Source organism: Monodon monoceros, unplaced genomic scaffold, assembly GCF_005190385.1.
Source record: "Monodon monoceros isolate NGI ecotype Baffin Bay Population unplaced genomic scaffold, NGI_Narwhal_1 Super_Scaffold_1, whole genome shotgun sequence".
NCBI classification, from domain to species: domain Eukaryota; kingdom Metazoa; phylum Chordata; class Mammalia; order Artiodactyla; family Monodontidae; genus Monodon; species Monodon monoceros.
Window position 1 is genome coordinate 44,297,290 of NW_021703765.1, and position 23,386 is coordinate 44,320,675.

Below are 23,386 nucleotides of genomic sequence, written 5' to 3' on the forward strand. Positions count from 1 at the left end.
CTTGGTATACCCATGTCTTACTTAGTAAGTTGGGCATTCTGGGGAGACATTCCCTCTTTCTGGTCTCTGTGGCACATTTTTAAGCCACATTGTTGAAACTGATTTAAACACAAGATTAGTCTAGTTTTGTTTTTTCCTTTCTAGTGGTATACTTGAAAACTCCAATTAGCAAGAATTTCTTTTTTCAGCAAAGTTTATTCGGAGAACTCTGTTTTCTTTAAAAATTAACAAAAACCTGTCACAAAACTTAGGAATTAGGATCCTTCTTTGTTGACATAAGTAGCCTGAAACATAAAGCTAACTAAATTGCATCAAATTTCAGAGACTAATAATCATACATTTGGGAAAAAGAGCTTCCACACAACCTGTGTTCTGTCAGAGTAATTTAATTAGAGGTAGTGATATTTCAATGTAATTTGTTAATGGGCACATTCTGCAAAAAAAAAAAAAAAAAAAGTAATTCTGCCTGAACACTGATCATTTAATATATTTTTAGCTGGATTCTGTCAAAAGAAAGGGTTTTCATTGAATTTCATGAAACAGAGATGCCTGGAGGAAGAATATCAATGAAGTGAAGAACAGAAGAACAGTTTAAATTTTTTGAGTTACTAGAATTGCATATAAGGGAGAATGTAATAACCTTACTGCTTTTCCAAAGGTTTAATATATGAAATTGTATGCATAGCATTATTGGACAATTGAAAATCTAAATTTCATATTTTGAATGTCATAATCATCATCCCTACTGCTTGTTTTGATTTTTTTCAATTTCACGAAGAATATCATAGCTCTTTATTCCTTTCTTTTTTTTGTGGCAACTTGTATATAGATGTTAGTTAAATACTACATGACTTGCCCTGGAAAGAAAATGAAATAACAGCTTCTCTAGATTTTATAACATTTTAGAGAACATTGTAATAAAACCTCTTGCTTTTGGTGGGGAAATACCAACGCTTTTAGTAATAAGAAATATTTTAGTTGTATTAATCTGATCTACAATAAGTTTGGTTCTGATTTATTTCATTTCATAGACACTTCATCCTAATTCTGCTGCAGTGAGAGGGATTTAGGTCACTCAAGTTAAGACCTTATCATGATAGGCTAGGATATGCTGCAGTAACAATTACCCCCATTCTTCTGTGCTTAACATAAAAAAATGTCAATTTCCCCTTCCTGTGAAGAAGTCCTCCGTGGAAGCAGGAGACTCTCCAGGGCAGTGCTCCATGGCTGGGCTCACTCACCCCTGGGGGTTCGATCCTGTTATTATCTGCGTTTAACATGTCCTTTCATAATTGCCACTGCAGGGAAAGAGGGCATCAACTTTTTTTTTTTTTTTTTTAATTTCTGCTGTTCAGCAAAGTGACTCAGGTGGCGCTCTCTCTCTCTCTCTCTCTCTCTCTCTCTATATATATATATATATATATATATATTCTTTTTTATGGTTTATCCCAGAACATTCAATATAGTTCCCTGTGCTATACAGTAGGACCTTGTTGTCCATCTATTCTCTATGCATATACTAACCCCAGACTCTCAGTCCATCCCTTCCCAACACCCCCCACCCTGCTGCCCCTGGCAATCACAAGTCTGTTCTCTATGTCTGCGAGTTTTGTAAAGAAGTTCATTTGTGTCATATTTTAGATTCCACATGTAAGTGATACCGTAAGGTATTTGTCTTTCTCTTTTTGACTTACTTCACTTAGTGTGATAACCTCTAGTTGCATCCATGCTGCTTCAAATGGCATTATTTCATTCTTTTTTTATGGCTGAGTGATATCCCATTGCATATATGTACCACATCTTCTTTATCCATTACTCTCTCAATGGACATTTAGGTTGTTTCCGTGTCTTGGTTATTGTGAATAGTGCTGCTGTGGACATAGGGGTACGTGTATGTTTTTGAATTATAGTTTTGTCTGGCTGTAGAGGGTATCAACTTTTAAATGTTGCTGCTGGGAAGCGATATGTGTGACTTCAATCCCCAGATTTTATTGGCCAAAGTAAGCCACATGGTCATGCTGAAGGCCAAGGAGATGAGAAGTGTCATCTTTATGAATGTTTAGAAAGAGGAGAAAAACTGAAATTATTGGTCATCATTCGCAATGCCAACTGAAGCATTAATATTTCAGCAGTATGGCAAAATAGATCAGTGTTTCCCAACCAGATTGCCAAGAATGGGATATAAGTGTGCTGTAGATACTCATGGTTGAACTTTTTTATAGTGTTAAAAATGTGAAGGCATTTTTATTATAAAATAGGTCAGTAAATTAACTCACAATAGTGAAAATTACATTTGAATGCTCTTTCATGGCTTTCTGTAAAAACTTCCTGAAAGTTTTTATTATTTTTATTATTTTTCTCTTTTGCTAAGACTTGCATAGACCCAAGTCTCCACATCGCATCTCCCCAGATCTTTTCATTGACCAAGTACTCGCCGCACATGGAGTGAGCACCAAAATGTCCCCTTTCCCACTGAAGCCCCCCAGTCACCTGATCATTGTTTTTATATCAGTGTATTTATCCTAAGTGAAAATTTTATGCAAATGTTACTTTTATTATTCTTTCAATTTAATTTGCTTGCATCTTTTGCTCATACTTTTCTCCATTAAATTCTAAAAGAGAAGGAATATATAAATTTTATGTTTTTGCCAGGTACCAGAGAATTATTAACTTGGTTAGATTTCTCAGTTGTTTATTTCTTCTTCCCTCCTTCTTTTTCTTTTTTCCACTTTCTTCTTTTGCTTTTTTTCCTTTATTCCTGTTGGATTTTAAAGTTAACAGTCAAAATCTTTTCTCGATGGAAACCAATAGTTAATTTTTGTGTGTTTTTTAAAATTAAAATGTTAAATTTATATAGGTTTTTGGAAACAAATTCCTTAGAATTAAATTGATTGGTTTTCCTGGACATAAAATTTACTAAATTACTAAACAGGACTGTAAGTTGCAGAAATGGATTGCTTTCAAAATATTTTTTGATTATCCAGAACTGTAAATAATGATTATATTTTGTACATTTGTAAGACTTTCAATTATTAAATTAAGTGAAAATTAATATTCAGTATTCCAATTTAGATTACAGTACGTTTAATTTTCCAAGCTTTTCATATGCCTTATATTTAAATGTTTTAACAATGCAGAAGACCTGAAATATATTTATTTTATAGTTGTAATATTTATAATATTCATTAGTATATTATAGGATAATATTACTTATACTTTACTATTTATATATTATACGTATATTATATATTATTTACACATAGATTTTCTGAAGCTATACATGCCTGCAGTCTCTTTTGTCTTTAGATTTCATTTTAAAGTATGTTTACTTTCCCAACCCAGTGGAAAATGAAAAGACTTCAGTTACAAAAACCCCTTCAAATGTTTTCCCTCAAATTGGAATTCATGAGTCCTTATAATTATTCTCACACTTGGTCTAAAGGTTTTATTTGATGCAAAAGTGAGCCAGTGAAGCTACATGCAGAACTAATTGTGTGGTCACTGTACCCCAAAACAACCAATTTAGGCAGAAGAAATTTGGGATTCTCTTAAGCAGAAAGTAAGGAAATTCCTTTATGAGATTGAGTATAGCACTACATGATCAAGTTCTAAAAGCCATTTATGGGATTTTACACTTAATGCCTTAGGCCAAAATGCCTCACACAAAGGCAGAATTTCTTAGTTTACCAGTCTATATATGTATCATCAGTGGTATACTGGAAACCAAGGAAGTAGAAGAAATCGAAAAGGAGCCACTTTTGAATAATACACTCAGGAGAGGTACTGTTGGCATGTCACACATCATAGTGACAGCACTAATCAAAAAGATTATTAGATCAAAAGAGTGATCATTGCATGTTGATGACTTTAAGGAATTAATAAATATGTTGGTTAATAGCAGTCGTTAGAATCCTTAAAGAGCATTATTCATTTTGAAAAAAAAAGGAAGACAAACTTTTGTAAATCATACATTCAAAGACCCAAGTGAACACTTTAAAGCAAGATTTTAAGCAAATATTACATAAGGCTGATGCTTTGGCCATAATGGCGTGAAGGTATAATGGCTATAAACGGTATGAAGATATAAACATCAGGAATTTAATCTGAGAGCCCCATGATTCTGTTAGTTTTACTCACCTAGAAACTCTTGTATATAAAGGTTTGCTCATAAATCTTAAAACCACATAAACTGATATTATGAAAATAAATGGCAACAGCTTTCTGCAAAGATCAGGGATTAGAAAACCGTATTTGCTGATATATACCAAAGTGCCCAAGCTGTCCAAAGGACACTTTTTTTGCAAGAGTTTATCAGCTAATAGAAAAATGGATTGTGAGTGTGTTTGAATGTTGTTCACTGCAGATTTGTTGAAGGAGAGTTATTTGCTTGAAAAAAATAACCTATTTAACTGACATTTTGGAGCACCTGAATGAACTTAATTGAAAATCGCAAAGGCCATGTAAATAATATTACACATACTCACCAAGCTTATGGATTTGAAGCAAAGTTCAACTTTGGAAAAAGGATAAAAATGATTCATTTGTGATATTTAGTTGGTGTTACATTTTAAATCCTAAGGAAGAATTATTGACTGTTAGAGCAATACCTATATATGCTTGAAGTCAAGTTTTATCATTATTTTAAAATACTTAGGATGAAAAAATATGAAAACTTTTGCATTTCCACAAGGAATTTCAACATTGTATTTGTCAATTAAGAAAAAGAAGGACCAGGAAATTTAATCAGTATATCCCTCATGGTTCATGACGAGAAAACTTTCTGTCAATTGGAGAAAAAGTGATGAACTCTGTGCTACCCATTTGCTACCATCAACTTTTGTGAATAAAGTTTGCCTTGGTGGTAATTATCAAGGATTTGATGTCTCTGTCACAAGACTTGTTATTAAAAAGGCATTTCATGCAAATAAGCTCAAATTTCTTATTAAAGATTTTTAAAAATTTTTTTGTACGGAAGTTTTATGTGTATTTAATAGTCAGTATGTTTCCCAAAACTCTGTATTTCATTTTTCTTATCATAATTACATGCTATAAAGAAAATGTAATGACTTTTTCCACCAAGGTCCATATGGAAATTTCCAAACTGTCTCTAGTGTATCCTACTGTGCATGTGTGAAAAGGATTGGTGGGGACCCTAAATGGTTCTAGGAAAGATTGTTCCTCAAATTGAAACTCAGAAAGGGCCTAGAGTAAGCAAAGAATATCTAAGCAGATTTATGAACAAACCTGTACTTGGTAACCTTTCTCCATTGGAATCTGTAAGTAAAAACACCATGAAATCCTTAATGTTGAGACAGTTCTTCTCCACCTTCCTCCCTATCACTTCTTCACTAATAGATAGCTAGCTAACTCCTTAATAAATATTGCCCTGTCCCCATAGAAGGAGAACGTCTGTTAACACTGTGAAACTATTTCTGTTTTCCCAATATGCCTTCAGAAATAGCAATTAATGTGGGGGAAAAAATACAATAAAAAAGTCAAAGATATATTTAGGCACAAAACTATTTTACAGTGTTCTCTTATAATTGTTTCTAAATATGGGTGATGTTTTACTCAGGCAAAAATTATAAACTGTATGTGTGTATTTGCACATTTTCATTTCTGTGGTTTATGTAGTGCTATTAACTGCCAAATATTTACTATATAAGATCCGTGGTTTGCCATTAATATTTTATAAGGATATTATGGTTTTATGGTCAACATTAATTTGAGGTATTGCTTTAAGAGTCAAAAGTACTTTAAAATAATTATTTCACTGGTGTTTAATTTCATATTAATCATGTTAACAAAGTTTTATGTAGGCTAGAACACAGTAACTACATATTATATGTAAACTATGCAATGGCTCTAATAATAAATTTCTTGTTTAATATGATGATGTTTTTAGGCACAAACATTTAATTGTGTGTAGAGTTGTTTTAAATTTGAATGATCCAGTGGATCAAGTTTGCTTTTTCAGTTGTCTAAGGCAGTTTATTTCCTTTTCTCCTATGTTTTGAAATTCTGCAGCTTCTACTCTAAGTTATTTGAGCACTTAAGCAAAATTAATGTCTTAATGTAAAGAAGATCGTCAGAAAAAAAATATTTCAAGTTGAGTTCGATTGTTTTTAAAATAACAGAATTTCAGCTTTATTACATGTCTGGTAAAATATTACGACTTTCATGAAACTACATTCAGTATCTCCATACATAGGGTGTTTATGTAAAGTTATTGATTCAGTTATATTATCCAGCTCCAGCTAATACCACGTTGGGGCAATTCACTGGAACTCATGTTTGGGAGAGACAGGATATTGACAACTATCTACCCCTTTTAAATATCTAATAATATAGCTAGTTCCCCTAAAGGAAGTATTTTTTTAATTATTAATCGACTTTATTTTTTAGAACAATTCTAAGTTTACAGAAAAATCGAGCACCAAGTGAAGAGTTCCATATCCACCCCACCCCATAGTTTTCCCTGTTATTAACGTCTCGCATTAATGTGGCACATTTGTTACAACCAATAACGATACATTACTGTAAAGTCCTTAATTTTACTTTAGGATTCACGCTTTGCGTTGCTCAGTCCATGAGTTTTGACAAACGCGTACTGTCACGTATCTGCCATCACAGTATCATACAGAATAGTTTCACTGCTAAGGATGCATTTTAATTTAAAATAAATGTATCATCACCTTTTCTTAAAAACCTATACATTAAAAAATGATCAAACTGCTTCATATTTTGTAAAATAAAGGTTGAAAATCGTATTATATTACTCAGAATTCTTTACCTACTATCCATTAGGAAAATGTTAATAACAGAAACAGCGTGGTTCCAGTGAACTATATATTTCTCCTCACAAGTCATATAACTATGATGTTTGCCTTCCTCATCTCAAAGTGAAAATTTAAATCTAATCTTAATTTTACCATGTCCCTTGAATATCTCGTTCTCCCTTTCAAGTGGCTTCTGTCCACTCTCCTTTTTATTTTTAACCAGGTTTTTTGGTAAACATATTTTGCCATAGTCCTCCTGAAAACCGTTTTGAAAGTCCATAAATGGTAAATAAATATATTATATAAACTATAAATATGTATTAGTGCTGTAACTAAGCTTCTATAACATAGCGGTTTTCCACTTTTTCTATTAATTTCTATGTTTCTGTAAAAACTTTCTCCTAAGTAAGTTTCAGCGCTTGGTGCTAGGGCAGAAGTGAATCTGGTCAATTTTGAGAAAATATTCATGGTGCATCTAAGTCATAAATGAACAAAACAGCACACAATAAACACTGACCAATGGTTAACAAATGGAATTCGTGTATTATCCATTTATTAGACTACAGAGTGTGTGGTTTAAATGACAGAAATTTATTTTCTCACAGTTCTGGAGGCTGGAAGTCTGAGATCAAGGGGCCAGCCGGTTTGGGTTTTCTTGAGACCTTTCTCTTTGGCTTGCAGATGGCCATCTTTTCCTCTGTCCACAGAATGGTCTTTCCTCTATGTATATGTGCATCTATGTCCAAATTTCCTCTTCTTATAAGACACCAGTCATATTGGATGAGGGCCCAGCCATATGAGCTCATTTACCTTAATTACCTCTTTAAAAACCGTATCTCCAAATATACTTATATTCTAAGGTACTGGGAATTAGGGCTTCAGCCTGTGAATTTTGGGGAACAGAATTCAGTCCATAACACTCATTGAAATTAATAAGCTTTTTAATTTGCATGACTTGAAAACAGTAAAACCTGGTAATTATTGATTAAGCATGTGAACCAGGCATATTTTGTGCATTAAATCACAACCACAGGATGAAATCAGGATTGTTGCTTCACTAAGGAGAACGTTTTCATTTGGCAGTGGACCTTGAGTTGAGGTATTGATTCCACTGGTTGAATGTACAAAGGGAATTATGTAATACAAGACCTTTCTTTAAAACTGAGTAATGTCCCAAATGCTGCTTATTTTAATATTAAAGCAAATGAAAATTACCAGTTGTTTAAAAAACCCAGAACAGAAATATTAAACCAGTGGGGGCAGGGGTATTAGGAAAGCAAAACAATTTTAAGTAACTGACCATTATGCAGTTTCCTCCCACGTGTTTTCTCCGATGTCAAACTCTCTGGGATCACCCACTTCTCATTCATAGGATGTGCAGCAACCCTTTGTAGGAAAAGGCACATTTTTTCCTTCTTTGCTAATACATTTTTTCAAAGGCCTCTATCTTTCCTAGCCTGCATCTTTCTGACACGTGAATCTAAATAGGTAAGCTGAGTACCAAATTAGCCGAAGTCAGTGGCAGTAACAGTGAGTGTGAATTTTTCTCATTTGCCACACACTCTCATTAGCCCGTGAGGGGCTCAGCTCCTCCCCTCTGTGGGACATTCAAGCTATGCTCCAAATGAAGAACTCCTTTTTAATATGCTAGTTACTTTGGTACTTTCAGAGATCTAAATGTGGCATTACTCTCTTCCCAAGCATCTATCAAGCCTCTTTTACTTTACTTTCATTGTCTATTAAAGGTTTAAGACGTGAAGATCCCTTTGTGCTCCTGTAAGGCAAACAACCACTAAGAGTCAAAAGCTTGGAGCATTGGTGGCTTTCTGAATTTTCTTCCCCATCTGTAGAACAGATAAAATGATTCCTACTTTGAGTGGTTATTCTTAAGGTTAAAGTAAATAACCTTAAGTGTCTTGTTTAGTGCCTAGCATTTAACAAATGTTAATTCATTTTTCTTTCACAACCCAACACCCTAAGTGTTCATCATCATATGAATGGCTAAAGATGTGGTATACACACACACACACACACACACACACACACAATGGAATACTACTCAGCCATAAAAAAGAATGAAGTTTTACCACTTGCAGCAACATGGGTGGACTTGGAGGGGACTATGCTAAGTGAAATAAGTCAGACAGAGAAAGACAAATCCTGTATGATGTCACTTATATGTGGGATCTAAAAAATACCACAAACTAGTGAATGAAACAAAAAAGAAGCAGACTCACAAATGTAGAGAACAAACTAGTGGTTACCAGTGGGGGGAAGCGGGGAGGGGCAGTACAGGGGTGAGGGTGGGAGTTACAAATGATTGAGTGTAACATAGGCTATAGGGATGTCCTGTACAACATGGGGAATATAGCTAATATTTGGAATAACTGTGAATGGAGTGGTGTAACTTTAAAAAAATTTTTTTAATGAAAATTTAATAATGTAAAAATAAAATTTGGGGGGCTTCCCTGGTGGCGCAGTGGTTGAGTGTCCGCCTGCTGATGCAGGGGACACGGGTTCGTGCCCCGGTACGGGAAGATCCCACATGCCGTGGAGCGGCTGGGCCTGTGGGCCATGGCCGCTGAGCCTGCGCGTCCGGAGCCTGCGCTCTGCAACGGGAGAGGCCACAACAGTGAGAGGCCCGCGTACCGCAAAAAATAAAATAAAATAAAATAAAATTTTTGTGTTTCACGATGCTACATTTTATTTTTAACCTAATCGGGATATAGCTTTAGATGAATAGTTGGTTTTGCCTTTGTGGTATAATTAGTCTTATGTAGTTATTATCTTTTGCAGTGAAGTTTAGCAACTGCAACGGGAAAAGAAAAGTACAGTATGAAAGCAGCGAACCAGCAGATTTTAAGGTGGATGCAGATGGCATGGTGTATGCCGTGAGAAGCTTTCCCCTCTCCTCTGAGCACTCAAAGTTCCTGATATATGCTCAAGACAAAGAGACTCAGGAAAAGTGGCAAGTGGCAGTAAAATTGAGCCTCAAACCAGCCTTACCTGAGGATTCAGTGAAGGTAGAGTATCCAAGTATGGCTTTGGATGGAGTTATGTTTGCAGATCAGAAATGTGCAGTTTGAACTAAATACATACTTTGCATCACATTAATGGGTGGCCAATATTTGACTTTGTATCAACTTCATTTGCTACAATAGTATTTTGCTGTTTTTAACCTTATAAGATGCTTAGACAAAATATATTATCAGCAATCCTAAACTGTATTTGAAAGGTCTGTTTATACTTTGAGATTTATAGCTTAATTTAAATTAGAAGTAGTTGTTTGTTTTAAATTTCTTAGAAGCTTTATAAGGTGTTAAATTTAACCACAAAATAATTGTTTGTAAGATGTCACCAGCCAAAGTTATTAGATGGGAAATACAGATTTATAGCAGTAGAAGGAAAGAATTTCTGTCAAGGAGTACTGGGTTTTTGTCTTGTCTCTTAATAATTAAATTGGGGAGTATGAATTATTTATACTACCGACATGACTTTTAGGAATAATATACTCCCTCTGGTGGAAGCTGCTATAAGCCAAGATAAAATAAATAAGATACATTTCTAACAGAGTAAAGTTCAATTCAGTTCAATATTTATTGAGCACTTATTTTGTGTAAGGCACTATTTTAAGAATTTTAAATAGAAACATTAACTTCTACAGTGAAGTTATGATAACATTATTAGTTCTGAATATTCTAGTCCTTTGAGTTGATTAATATAATCTCAAGTCCATGATTTTATGACTATTACATTTTGTATATTGTACTGTGAGAGATAAGAATACACACATTCTTTTCTGGTATTTAATTGTAAATGTGATATACACAGCCATAATCAAATATGAATAAATATTAGAGAAAAAGATATTTGTTCTCTTATACCAATGTTGGACTTTCATTATGTGAAATGTAATTTGTTAATGTATTAACTGTTAGGGGGAATCATGTCATTTGGGTACTATAAAGTAAGGAACTGGTAACTGAGTGAAAAGATGCTTTGGTTGTTGTTGATGATTCTCTGTGTTCCAGCAAACTAGCTTGGATCTTTGCCTTGAAGCAGCAAGGGCTAATGGCTAAAATGTCTACAGACATAGGGAGAAACAGAAGAAAATGTTGACACCCAGCAGAGATTAATACCCCATGTGCAAAGTGGGTCAACTACAGCATCCATCACGACTGACATAGGTTTAAATAAGTACAGCATTAATTCTGTGGGATTTAATAGGATCATAAATATTTGAGACGTTCCTTAGCAGTATGTATTAAACTTCTTTTGAAATCCAAATTATATTTTAGCACATCAAGATCTAAGTTTAACGTACACAGTAGCACATTACCTGAACTATGGTTTAAACTAATGAGAAATGTATAAAAGGGTACTATTAAATTTTGCTCAATATTAACTACTATCTAAGATGGCTTATAGAAACTGCACATAGTTTACACAGCTGTGCCACATAATAAATTTTTTGGAATTCAGTTTTTCAGTGAACACTGTCACCCACAATTTTATGGTGTTTTCTATTATTTTAATAGGGGGACGAGGAGAGGGCATCCAGACCTATTTTCTTGTTCATAATAAACTGTGATTCCTACGCTTACAGGTATCCATTGACATTGATGTACTTCCAGAAAATGTTTTCCTAGTACTCAGGAATGTCTTCTTGTATTTTAATGCAAAGGAATCACGAGAAATTGAAGAAATAGTATTCCCAAGACAATTGACTAAGCACAATGGCTACCTACAAAGGCAGAAGAGAGACTGGGTTATCCCTCCAATCAACTTGCCAGAAAACTCCAGAGGGCCTTTTCCTCAAGAACTTGTCAGGGTAGGGTGGCACAATTTCATTGACCTCCATGGCATGTGTCAAGTGTATGTTAGAAGTGCTTTTGTCTCTTTTTTCACAAGGTAGAGTTTACGACATGTATGTACTAAAACATATTTTGTTTTGTATTGATGGAATGTCTGTAGTGTTATAAACAGTCTCTTCTCCATTTTTTCATTACCTCAGATTATTTATAGATAGAGCACTCTGTGGGTCAGTCCTATATTTCATGGATGATAAAGTTTGTTCAGTGTCTGAATACATACGCCTTAGCTCCAACATGTTTCACACCCACACCGTACCCTTTCCCACACACCTTAGCTTCCCTGTCTGAAATCTGCACTCCCCGTGATGATCTTTGCCCTCTACAAATAGCTTTTGGGCCAAAGAAAAAATAAAGGGGCAATCATTGCTAAAAATGCCAGTACCAAGTGCGTTTGAGAGTTTTCTAAAGAAATAAAAAATGACCCCTGATACCATTAACAGACTCCCTGGGGCTGTGCAAAAACATAGGCTTTCAGAGCTGAAGAGTGAGATTTTTCTCCAGTTACTCTAAATGCATACCATCAGACCCAGAGAACAAAATGACGGATATCTCTACATGTTTAGTAAAATGAGCAACCTTTTATTTATTACAAAAAGAAAATAAGACAAAGTCATTGTATTCCCATCTAGTAGAAAGTAAATGTTTCTGTATAGGATTAATTTAACATTCCAATGGATACATACAGAAAGCTGTGTTTTTTAATAAGTCATTTATTTGTGTTGTATAGTCTATGGTAATGAGCATTATAATTCAGTTTAACAATGAAAGACGTAGCCCCCCAATCGAGGTGTCTTCTGTGTTTCTACTTTAATGGAGAATGAGAAAAGAAAAGAATTTTGCCTTAGCTAAAAAAACAAAACAAAACAAAAACTGGATTCTGTTACTGGATTAAAGGTATTTACCTAATACACAAATATCTCGTATCATCACCTCCAAACAGTATTGCTCAGCGGGCCCTTTCTCTGTACTGTTCTCCTTCCTCCCTTTTTATAGCCTGTTCCTATGACCACTCATCTGTAAACTTATTTTTCCGGGAATTGTTGTATTTGGAGGAGAAGGCAGTGAGCCTATAATGGGTATAATTTTTAAGAGTAATAGAAATATATTATAAAATCATTTCTTGCATGCTTTGTTATTAATAAAGAATTTGGGGTATTAGGTGCCACCTTAAAATAACATGGGAAGCTTTGGTTGCAGTGAAAAACATTAGCACGATGCAAGTACAGGAATCTCACTTCCGGGCTCAACCATAATCTTAGAGTTCCCGTGTGAGGCTCTTTCACACTATGGTGAGACAATTATTTCTTATCCTAACTCGTGCAAAAAGTAAACAATTTCTGTCTTCATTAAATTGGACACCTGTTACTGGGTTAAATATTCTAACCTGCAGATTCCCAGGAGAGACTTTGATTCTGTTTAAAAACTGATGCTCCTTAATTTTGACTTTTGCACTACTCCTACTGTGTGTTCTTTTAGATGTTAACATTGCCCCCAGTCCTTCTGGTGATAGGTGACATCTCGTTTTGAAGCCCATCACCCAGCAGCAAGGAAAAGGGGCAGGACAGGCAGAGCTTCAAGGGTTTTCTGGGAAGAGATGGTATACGTTTGTAACTGGAAGAGACCGTGAGGTGTGGCACACCCTGTCTCTGATAATGAGCTTATTTAGTCCCTTGTTTAATGTGATTGTCTTCTTGACCCTCAGATCAGGTCCGATAGAGATAAAAACCTCTCTCTGCGGTACAGCGTAACTGGGCCGGGAGCCGACCAGCCTCCAACTGGTATCTTCATTATCAACCCCATCTCAGGTCAGCTGTCAGTGACCAAGCCTCTGGATCGTGAGCTCATAGCCCGGTTTCATGTAAGATTTCAGCCAGCTGATAATTCTCTGTATTAATACTCTTCCAAATATGTGCAGGGTTTAACATTTGCCTCTCACGTCAGTCTTAAAGCTTTGATCCTGAGCATTCTAACACCAGAAATGTACTTGTAGCCTTTTCAATTTATTTTTAATAAGTTTACTGTTTTCATAAAATTGTTGAGTGCTCATGGTAAAAAACAAACAATGCCAAAGAAGAAACTAAAACTGCTGAAAATCATATTACTGTTTACATGCTGATACTTGCCTTCAGATACATGGCTAAGAATTTATAAGAACAAATTTACATGAAAGGGGTCAATACTGTTTCATATAAATTATATAAAGACCACAACATTTTTAATGGCTGTATAGTATTCGTTGAATATATAAACTATCATTTTAATAGCAGTTTCTTATTAATATACATTTGTTTGTCATTTTATCTGTTCCTGCTGGTATTATTATTACCATTAGAGTTGTAGAAAATGGATAGCACATTTTTGTTTTGTTATTTGTTGGTCATATTAACTCCAGAAAGATGTGCCATTTTGGTCTGCCTATTGGGAATTAAGATTTCCCTTTTCCACATAACCCTGCCAATACTTGGTTTCATCAATCTGCCAGTCTGAACAATCTTTTCTTAGATATATTATCTAGTTATATTTCTTATGCTAATTTTTGTGTTATTTTTCTATTTTATTCATTTTCCTATTAAGTTATAACAGCTTTTGTATATAGTTATATGTTCATATTTTTTAATATACGTATTTGTTTGAAACTGATTTAAAAATAATATTGTAATGAGTATTTTAAAACTCAAGAATTACCTAATATTAAAGTCTAAATTCCAGAAAGCATTTTTCTTTCATTTTTTTCTAGCCACGCTTGCACATTTTTCTGGAACAAGATTTCAACAATTTTTTCATGCATTTAATATAGAAACCTAAGTTGATCTTTATTACTTCTCCAATTTCTATAGGAATTACTAAAACTTTTAATGAAAGTATCATTTTCTCTTAGAAAAGAATATTGGCACATTGTAAAAACCTCAAATAATACAGAAATGGAATTTTTCAAATAATACAGTATTAATAAGAAAGTGAAAAGAATTTGAAATCCCGGTACATAAAACTAACCATTTGCTTTTTTTTTTTTTTTCCCTAACTTTGGTGATATTCTGTAAGATATTTCTCTGTGCAGAGATTCATAAATGTATTGTTTTGAAATTGGGATCATTCTCTGAAACCAGCTTTTGTCACTTAGCAATCATAAGATTTAGCATCTTTCCATGTCAGTAAATCAGTGTTTATTTATATCATCATTTTTGATTGCTCTAAAGTAATTTTAAGTAATTACCTACTGGTAGATATTTGGGTAATTTAGTTCTTTCAGTTGTATTTTACAACTACTGTATAAATAATGTGACAATGAACACCTCTCTGTACATTTTCGCATTACATCCTTGGAAAAATTTCCTAAAATTGGAATTATTTTGATAAATATAGTGAAATTGTTCTCTAGAATAGTTGTATTGTGTTGCACTACCTTCCCACTATATAGTAGATACTTTCCACTCCATTATCAATTCCAGGCATTATTTATTTATTGCCAGTACTATTGGTAAAAGAATTATCTTGACGTTTTAAGTTGCATATGTTGAATATCATGATATCCTTACTCCTGTCTTATGTTGAATTTGGGCAGGGGGTTGTTTATCTTTTTCTGTACTCTTAAGAACCTTTTATCTACTAGCGTTGTTAATACATGATTTGTCATGTATTTCCCCTTTTGTTGTTTATTTTTAAACTTTGTTTATAGTTTTTACCTTATTATAACTTATAGTTTTTACATGGTGATGTTTGTTGTTGTTGTTGTTTTAATTTTATCAGGCATTCTGGCTTTCCAGAGATGTTTATAAAGGTTTTTCCTGCTCCAAGATGCTAATCTCCTCCATTTTATCTGTTTTATTTATTTATTTATTTTTGCCTCTAAATGTTCAACCTCTGTGGAGTTTAGTTTAGTAAAAGAAGAAAGGGATATAGATCCACTTTGTTTTTCTTTTACGGCCAGCGCAGTTATCTCAACACCATATTCCCATTGATTTAGCATGTCATTCCGTACTTTTTACTCCACCTATGCATGTGTTTCTTTTTAGACTCTTATTTTTCTCATTAATATATTTGTTGAATTTTTTGCACTTGTACAAACTTTTAAGATTATTGAAGTTTTGAAAATTATTAAAATATTGATATGTGGTAGAGCAAGACTCCCCTAGATATAAACAGGCAAATAAGCATATAAAAAGCTAAAAATGTTTTAAATCCGGAGAATCACTCAACTCCCTCCTCCCAAAGGCCTTGATTGTTCTATCAACCAATTCTTCTAAAATCCTTAAGGAACATGTAATTCTAATGCTTTTTATATTGTTCTAAAACATAAAGAAAGAAGTAAAACTTGCAAGCCTTTCACAAAAACAACATCACATTAATAGGAAAACTTAATAAAGGCAGCACACAATAGACCAGTCCTTAATTAGACTAGTTTCTAATTTATGAATACAAATAATATCAATATCAAAAATTCTAAATATCTCTTCTGTACGAATTCTCACTATCTGAACTTCTGTGGTTAAAACTCAGGAAATAAATATTTTCAGGTCAATTTTGGGGTGAATTCTTGATCTCCAGATTCTCAGTACTTGCACATAAATGAGCAATATCCATAACAAAATAGAATTAATTATAGAATGGCCAGGATAGTTCATTATTAAGAATCTCTTAATGTAATAAGAGTATTATTATTATTTAATACCATCAATGTATTAAGTAAGTCAAGGGAAAAAGAGATTCTTTCTGTAGGTGTTGAAAAGCCCAGTGTAATAAAATTTACATTGTTTCATGTGTTAACCTCTAAATAAAAAAAGGATATGTTGATGATTCTTTAGGTTGATAAAGCATATCCGACAGAAACCAGCAGCCAGCATCACACTTAACAGGAAAATCATAGAAGCATTCTCTTTTAAAGAAACAATTCAGTGAACAGTACATAGCTTTTGAAAAGATTGAAATGGTTTTCTATGTTCCGGATGAAAAGATTTTGAAGATATTTTGCCAAGAGTAGCTGAGTGATTATATTTGTTTAAAAAGGAAGAAAAAGATAAAATTTCTAGAAAAGTACCTATAATACTGAGAACTCAACCTTGGGAGAGTAACAACTGCCTTATGTACTTTTAATATTTATGAGTGAGTGACTTTTACAATTAAAAAAGAGTCAAAGTTCCTTGTACACACTTAATTCTTTCTAGATTCTCTCCTTTTCTCTTGTTCTCTATGGCTATTCTAGGCCAGTACCACATTTTTAATTACCCTGACTCTTGTACGGACTTAGCAAAAGGATTTGGGAGCTGGACAGAACTGGCTTTGGACAGGGGCTCTGTCAATAAACAGAGTAAAGTTACTTAGCTTTTCTGAAGCTCAATTTCCTTACCTTCAAATGTGGATTTGTTTCTACCTCACTCTTTTGTATATATATTAAACCAAGTAAAATCCATAGAGCTCTGAGCAGGGTGCCTAGCAGATAGCAAGTGGTGACCTTTTGCTACTCCATCTCCCCTAATTATATCGAGTTTGGCTAACTTAAATTTCGATGGGACAAATAGCTTTTTTTTTCCCCTTTGGCCATACCACGCTGCTTGTGGGACCTTAGTTCCCCAACTAGGGATCGAACCCGTGCCCTCGCCAGTGAAAGCTCAGAGCCCTAACCACTGGACCACCAGGGAATTCCTTTTTTTTGATGGGACGAATAGCTTTTGGTTTTCAGTCCATCTGTGCTGTTTTGGTAGCATGGGTATGTTGTCTTTTATCTTCTCACTCGAGACCTAAATCTGTTAAATTGTTTTGTTTTCTAATTACTCTTGCAGTTGAGGGCGCATGCAGTGGATATTAATGGAAACCAAGTGGAGAACCCGATTGACATTGTCATCAATGTTATTGACATGAATGATAACAGACCCGAGTTCTTACACCAGGTTTGGAATGGGACGGTTCCTGAGGGATCAAAGCCTGGTAAGTTCAAAGATCATAATATGGAGATTGCTTGAGGAAATGCAATGTAATCCAACACGTATATAAGCAGGATAAGGAGAAATCACGTGAGCCTTTTGTGTCATTTTCTTTCATTCATGCTGCTTTTAGGCAAAAAGGAAGGTAACTTAGGGAAAAACAGACTGAAGAGAGAAAACAGAAAAATACCCCTCTACTGCCCACAATAACTTTTTCCACCTTTGAAAAAATATATGCTACAGTATCTGACTCTAGACTGTAAAATCTATACAATCCTTTGATTCTGCTATGGTTGATAAAGGCCATACAGCTAGAAAGTGAACACTGGAAGACCAGGGTCTTTCTGTTTATAAAGTGTAGATTTTATCTTATTAGTCGTAGCAGCACCTAAAACAACTGGAGTGTCTTAAAACACGTGGCGTTCCTAGGACCAGGCAGTGGGGCAAAACCAAAAGCAGAGAGGGGGCTTGGTGACAGCTGAGATTGCTGTTCTCTAGCTACACAAGATACTTACTTTCAGGGTGACCCTAATGTCTTCTGCAGCCCTTGCATTTAAACTAGTGTCATGGAAAGTGACCTAGCCTAGAAAGAGCAGCTGCCAGAAAGCCTCTTGCCATTGTGAAGTGATATTTGACCAAGATTTTAGATTCTTGTACTGAAAACCCTGTAAACTTCAGTCACAGTGGAATACCAAGGCCAGAAAGGTCTCTTGAGTTTGGAAAACTTGTGGACAAGAAAATCAGTTAGGATAGAGATGGTAAAAGGAAACATTTTGCCAGCTTTCCTGAGATGTTTGGGTATTTAGAGAGACTTAATTAATTATAGGTTAATATTTTGTATGTAAGAAAGCCTCGACATTTCAACTTACGCTATGCGTTTCCTTCGTCATCTATACTGGATTTGCATAAGCCAATTTATAGATATAGCCAACTATGCCTTAAACTGGCACTTTTCCTGGTCCAAATACACTTGTCTGTATCCTCAGAAGAGTGGGGTGTGCAGGCAGCTGGGTGGGAAGACAGGGCCTGTGCCGGAAGTTCAACCATCTGTGGCTCTGAGTCACATTTCAGAGTCGCATTCGTCAGTATTTTAAAATACAGGAAAAAAAAAAAAATCAAAAAATGTTAAACATATCCTTACTAAAACACAAGGCTTTTACATATATTCTAAGGATAAATAAACGTTGTGCTTTTTTGCCTGGGGAAGGTTTTTGGTCTTTTAAAATCATTCATTCTCTTTTTTCCTCTATTATTTCTAATTGTATCAAAAGTATTGTTTCATAAAACTTGTCAAAAATAAACCATTACAGATATATTTATTACGCATCTGACCATGAATTGCCATAAATCCCTCCCATAAATAAATGACTCTCAATGATCAGGAGACATAAAGACATTTCATGAGTCGATTTCCTGCAGTGTAAGTTTGAAAACATCCTTCTAGGCAAAGGTTTGATAATGTCATGAATCTTGAGTTAGACTAAGATGAAACATTGTAAGCAGTATTTGGTTCAAGATTCCAAAACATTTTTTTTGTTTGTTTTAACAATTCATTCATTCAACAAATGTTTATAGAGCACATGCTGTGTGCCAGGCAGTGTTCTGGCACTGTGGATACAGCAGTGACAAGTTAGTTGTGCCCTGTTGGAGCTTAAAATCTAGTAGAGGAGAAATGTAAAAGGCGAACAAGCAAGTAAATGTGCAGTAAAATTTTGGGAAAAAAATAATCATAGTTGGCACATAATCAAATAGGGTGTCTTGTTTAGAGGGACGAGCTCTGAAAAGAGATTTGAATTATGTGAACAAGCCTTCGTTAATTCTGGGGCAAAAAAATGTACCCTGTAGAGGGAACAGCAACGGTAAAGGCTCTAAACTAGAACTGACCATAGGGTACTTACAAAGATGGTAGGCTGGAGATGGAACATTTTATAATCCAGTTCTTATAAAGATCACAAAGAACAAACCATCTTTAATAGTAACTACTTTTCTCTGTACTTCTCAGTTGCACAGTTTGTCTAGCTAGTTGGAATTTATTTGATCCTGGTGCTTTGTAGACTTCCTTTCCACAATATCTAGTAAATTGAAGTCCCTGAGTTTGTTACAATGTTCTTTTAATCTCCTAGGAAATAATGAACCACAATGCAAAACTCCCTATATTCAATGTACCAAAACAGTCATGCATGGAATGATTCCTCACGACCTCAGTAAATGGAGTGTGTGTCCTTACGCAGCTGGCTTACTTTCAGAAAGTGACTTAGGCATTGGGGAGAATCATGCCCGGCATGTCATTTTAGATGTTACTGCATAACGGAAAAAATACGGCAGAGGGAAGGCATTGGTGGCCATAAAAGAAGTTTCAGATGGCATCTATGTTACTTATTATTTGCATTTTATATCAGTGAAGGTGTAAAGGGGTTCTTTCTTTGAATCATACAGTGAATTTGTCTTCTAAGTATATGGAAACATTGAGTCTTTATAGATGTAAATTTAAAAAAAAATTATTTTCCTTTCAAGCGTCACAACCATGTTCAGTATTTTTTGAATTGAGTTCTGTTCTTATCAGTAGTGTTTTTAATCAAGTCGAAACGATTACATGTTGCTTTGAAAAAGTGGAATGAAGATTGATGGAGAAGGTAAATATACCTTCCGTTTGGGAGATGCTGACATCAAGTGTGACCATTCATTTTCCATGTCTGCTCTGTCTAGGAACATATGTGATGACGGTCACTGCAATTGATGCTGACGATCCAAATGCCCTCAATGGGATGCTGAGGTACAGAATCCTGTCCCAGGCACCAAGCAGCCCTTCGCCCAACATGTTTACAATCAACAACGAGACTGGGGACATTATCACAGTGGCAGCTGGACTAGACAGAGAGGTAAGCCAACTGACATCTGTATTTGAATTTGTTTGTAATCTTAAAAGTGCACAGGGTCACATACAGTTTGTCTCCAGGTAATAACAACTCCACAAGATTATTCACGATGCTCACGGTCACGAAGAAATCTGTTGTACTCCTTTCTACAGAACTTCAAGTTGTTCAAGTGATCTAGGTATACTGGATAAACCTTTGCTGGTCCATGTAATATTTAATGTGATCATTGACTAAGTTATGCCAATAACCCTCTGGCATCTAATTTTTACAGTTCTTGGCATTTTCTGTTTTCCCTCATATTCAAAGGTTTTGGTGAGGAATTAAGTGAAAAATCATGCCCAAATAAAGTATACATAAATTTAGGATAATTTTTAACGTTCGTATTGCTAAGAGGCTACAGATGACATGTATGATGAGTATTTTTGTGGCCTCCTGATTTAGTGCAGAAGAGATGATCTCCTTCCCTTTAACTTTAAATAAGATTAACTTATTTAACAGGTTTGAACACCAAGAATGGCATTCATTCTGCTGACAAGCCTTTAAAGTTATAAATTCAGAGAAACACATTTCTGGCCTAATATTTTGTTGCAAAGGCATAAAATCTTGACAGTATTGAACTATTATGTAGTATCACAGGCTGAGAGGGAATAGGTATTTCAGCCATTCCAGATGGGTCATCTCGCTGTGACAGACCTGACCCCTCCATGCTCCGGCACCCTGCTGTGTTTTGTTCACGTGATTCCTTCTGCCAGGAATGTCTTGCCCATTTTTCTTGATCTTGAACCTTCCAATTCTTCATGCTGCCATTCAAGCCCTGCTTATATCCTTTCCTGAAAACTCTAGCCCTCACAAATTTTTTACACCCTTTCTCTATTCTGTTCTGACCATTTCCTTAGAGATTCTCAAGGTCATTAGTGACCATCGGTAATCACTGTGTGAGTGAATTATCCAGGTGCCAACTCATAGAGATCCTTGCTTGTAGATTTCTGGCTGAGCCAGCTTTTGTAGTGGTAAGACCTCATATTATGTGTGAAAAAAGGAACCAACCATTAGACCTACCATGCTAAATATTATTGACAAGGATTTTAGGAGCTGGTTTTTATGGCGCTTTATTTGCCTTAGTAAGTAGCATCCACTTGAATTGGATTGAAGAAAACATTACTATTGCAATTCATTGTATACGCAAGATAGTGCTAGCAACACTTTAATAAAGTAATATGAGCCAATCAAGATTACTTAATTCACAACTGAGCTGAGACATTACTTAGGAGTTAGATGTATGGCTATTACATTGTGCTTATTAATTCCCACGTGTCAACAATTCTTCCTCTAGGAATGTTTTGCACCAGAGAGTGTTGAAATTTAGTTTTTGCAGTAGTACGTTTAGTTCAGTGATATTTGGAACATGTATGTCTTTACACCTCTTCCATTACTGTATGAAATACTATTCTTAAATGTCAGTAAATTCAGCATGAATGCTATATTTTATATGAGAGTATGGTATATTTTTTAATATTGTCTCTTGAGTGCCAGGCTGCTCACATACTAAGTAGGTATAGCTCATCTCCCAAAGCTAATATTTCTCTTTCATTTCACACTCTCATTGTGAGATACAGAAATGGGGCTTCATCTTGTTTTCATACGGTAATATTCCTATCACATTTAGCCTCACTGTTTTATGAAAAGCAAGAGGCATAGAGAATGAAAGATAGTTTTGCCAAAGCAAACCAACTGTATTTAAAAATCAAAGAGACTGTATTTAGTTTAGAGGGTGAAAGTCGGAAGTCAGGCTGTACTTTGGGTAAGGATGTCTTGCGGTGAATGGAAGCAATATCCACGACCCAATGAAATGAATGTGGACGTGAATTCAAAACTGGTGAATCACGGGTTAGATACAGTATGAGAAATTGCTCCTTAACAGTGAAATTATTAAACACAACAACGAGTTACTAGGGAAAATTATAGAAAACCTTCCTTTCCTAAAAGTCATTTAACATGGGGAAAATGTATCTATCTTGGATGGTTTATGGTAATTCTGCCTGAGGCCGGGGGTACCTTATTCTGACATCTCCGGGCCTCCGTGCAGGCTGGAGATGCTTTTATTTCTATTAGAATTCACAATTTTCTTTATGTTGAGTCATTTCCATTGTCATCCTCCCAGGATGGATGACACCTTTAAGTGATTCTTAATCACTGAAATGCTTACTGAGATTCAGCTTTTTATTTACCTTTCATCTCCACGTTTAAAAAAAATTCCAATTCTTGGGGTTTTTCCAGGCCTAAAGCTGTACCCCACCATACTTGCCAGTCTTCAATTTTTTAATCTCCACCTGATTTCTTTTTTGGGGGGGGTTTCCAAATACATTTTTTAAAATTTATTTTATTGAAGTATAGTTGATTTACAATGTTATGTTAATTTCTGCTGTACTGCAGAGTGATTCTGTTTTACATATATCCTTTTTATCAGTTTTATAAAATATTCTTTTTCATGTTCTTTTCCATTATGGTTGATTACAGGATATTGAATATAGTTCCCTGTACTATACAGTAGGACCTTGTTGTTTATCCACCTGACTTCTTGTTGCCTGATTTGGTGGTACCCATTCCTGGCATTTTCTTCTTTGCTCCAGCTTTTATACATCCATCTCCTGCCCTTTTCGGTCAGGACTACTGATGAGTTACCCTCAGCTTCACTAGGTTTGAATCATTCTGGCTTTGCCTGTGACGGGCTATTTGACCTTCAGTGTATTAACCTGAAACCTCAGCTCCCCCATCTGTGAAGGGGGATGATAACATTACATCCACTCCATGGGACAGTTGTAAGGATGACGTAACGCAAGGCAGAAAGCATTCAGGACAGTGTCCAATACATACTAACTCTCATTTTCCCTGCTGCCATCGTAAATCCATTCCCAGCATCCAGTGTACGATCACCATCA

At 35.0% G+C, this 23,386-nt stretch overlaps 1 protein-coding gene across 2 annotated transcripts in view; it reads left to right on the forward strand.

Annotated features, from left to right (window-relative positions):
* The window catches only part of CDH2 (cadherin 2), a 214,749-nt gene that overhangs the window by 143,774 nt on the left and 47,589 nt on the right, over positions 1 to 23,386 (forward strand). For both annotated transcript variants that reach the window (XM_029219312.1, XM_029219321.1), the window contains 5 exons: positions 9,576 to 9,802; positions 11,464 to 11,610; positions 13,356 to 13,511; positions 17,431 to 17,575; positions 20,278 to 20,450. In XM_029219312.1, the coding sequence (XP_029075145.1) occupies positions 9,576 to 9,802; positions 11,464 to 11,610; positions 13,356 to 13,511; positions 17,431 to 17,575; positions 20,278 to 20,450 (848 nt within the window). The remainder of the gene's footprint in view (positions 1 to 9,575; positions 9,803 to 11,463; positions 11,611 to 13,355; positions 13,512 to 17,430; positions 17,576 to 20,277; positions 20,451 to 23,386) is intronic.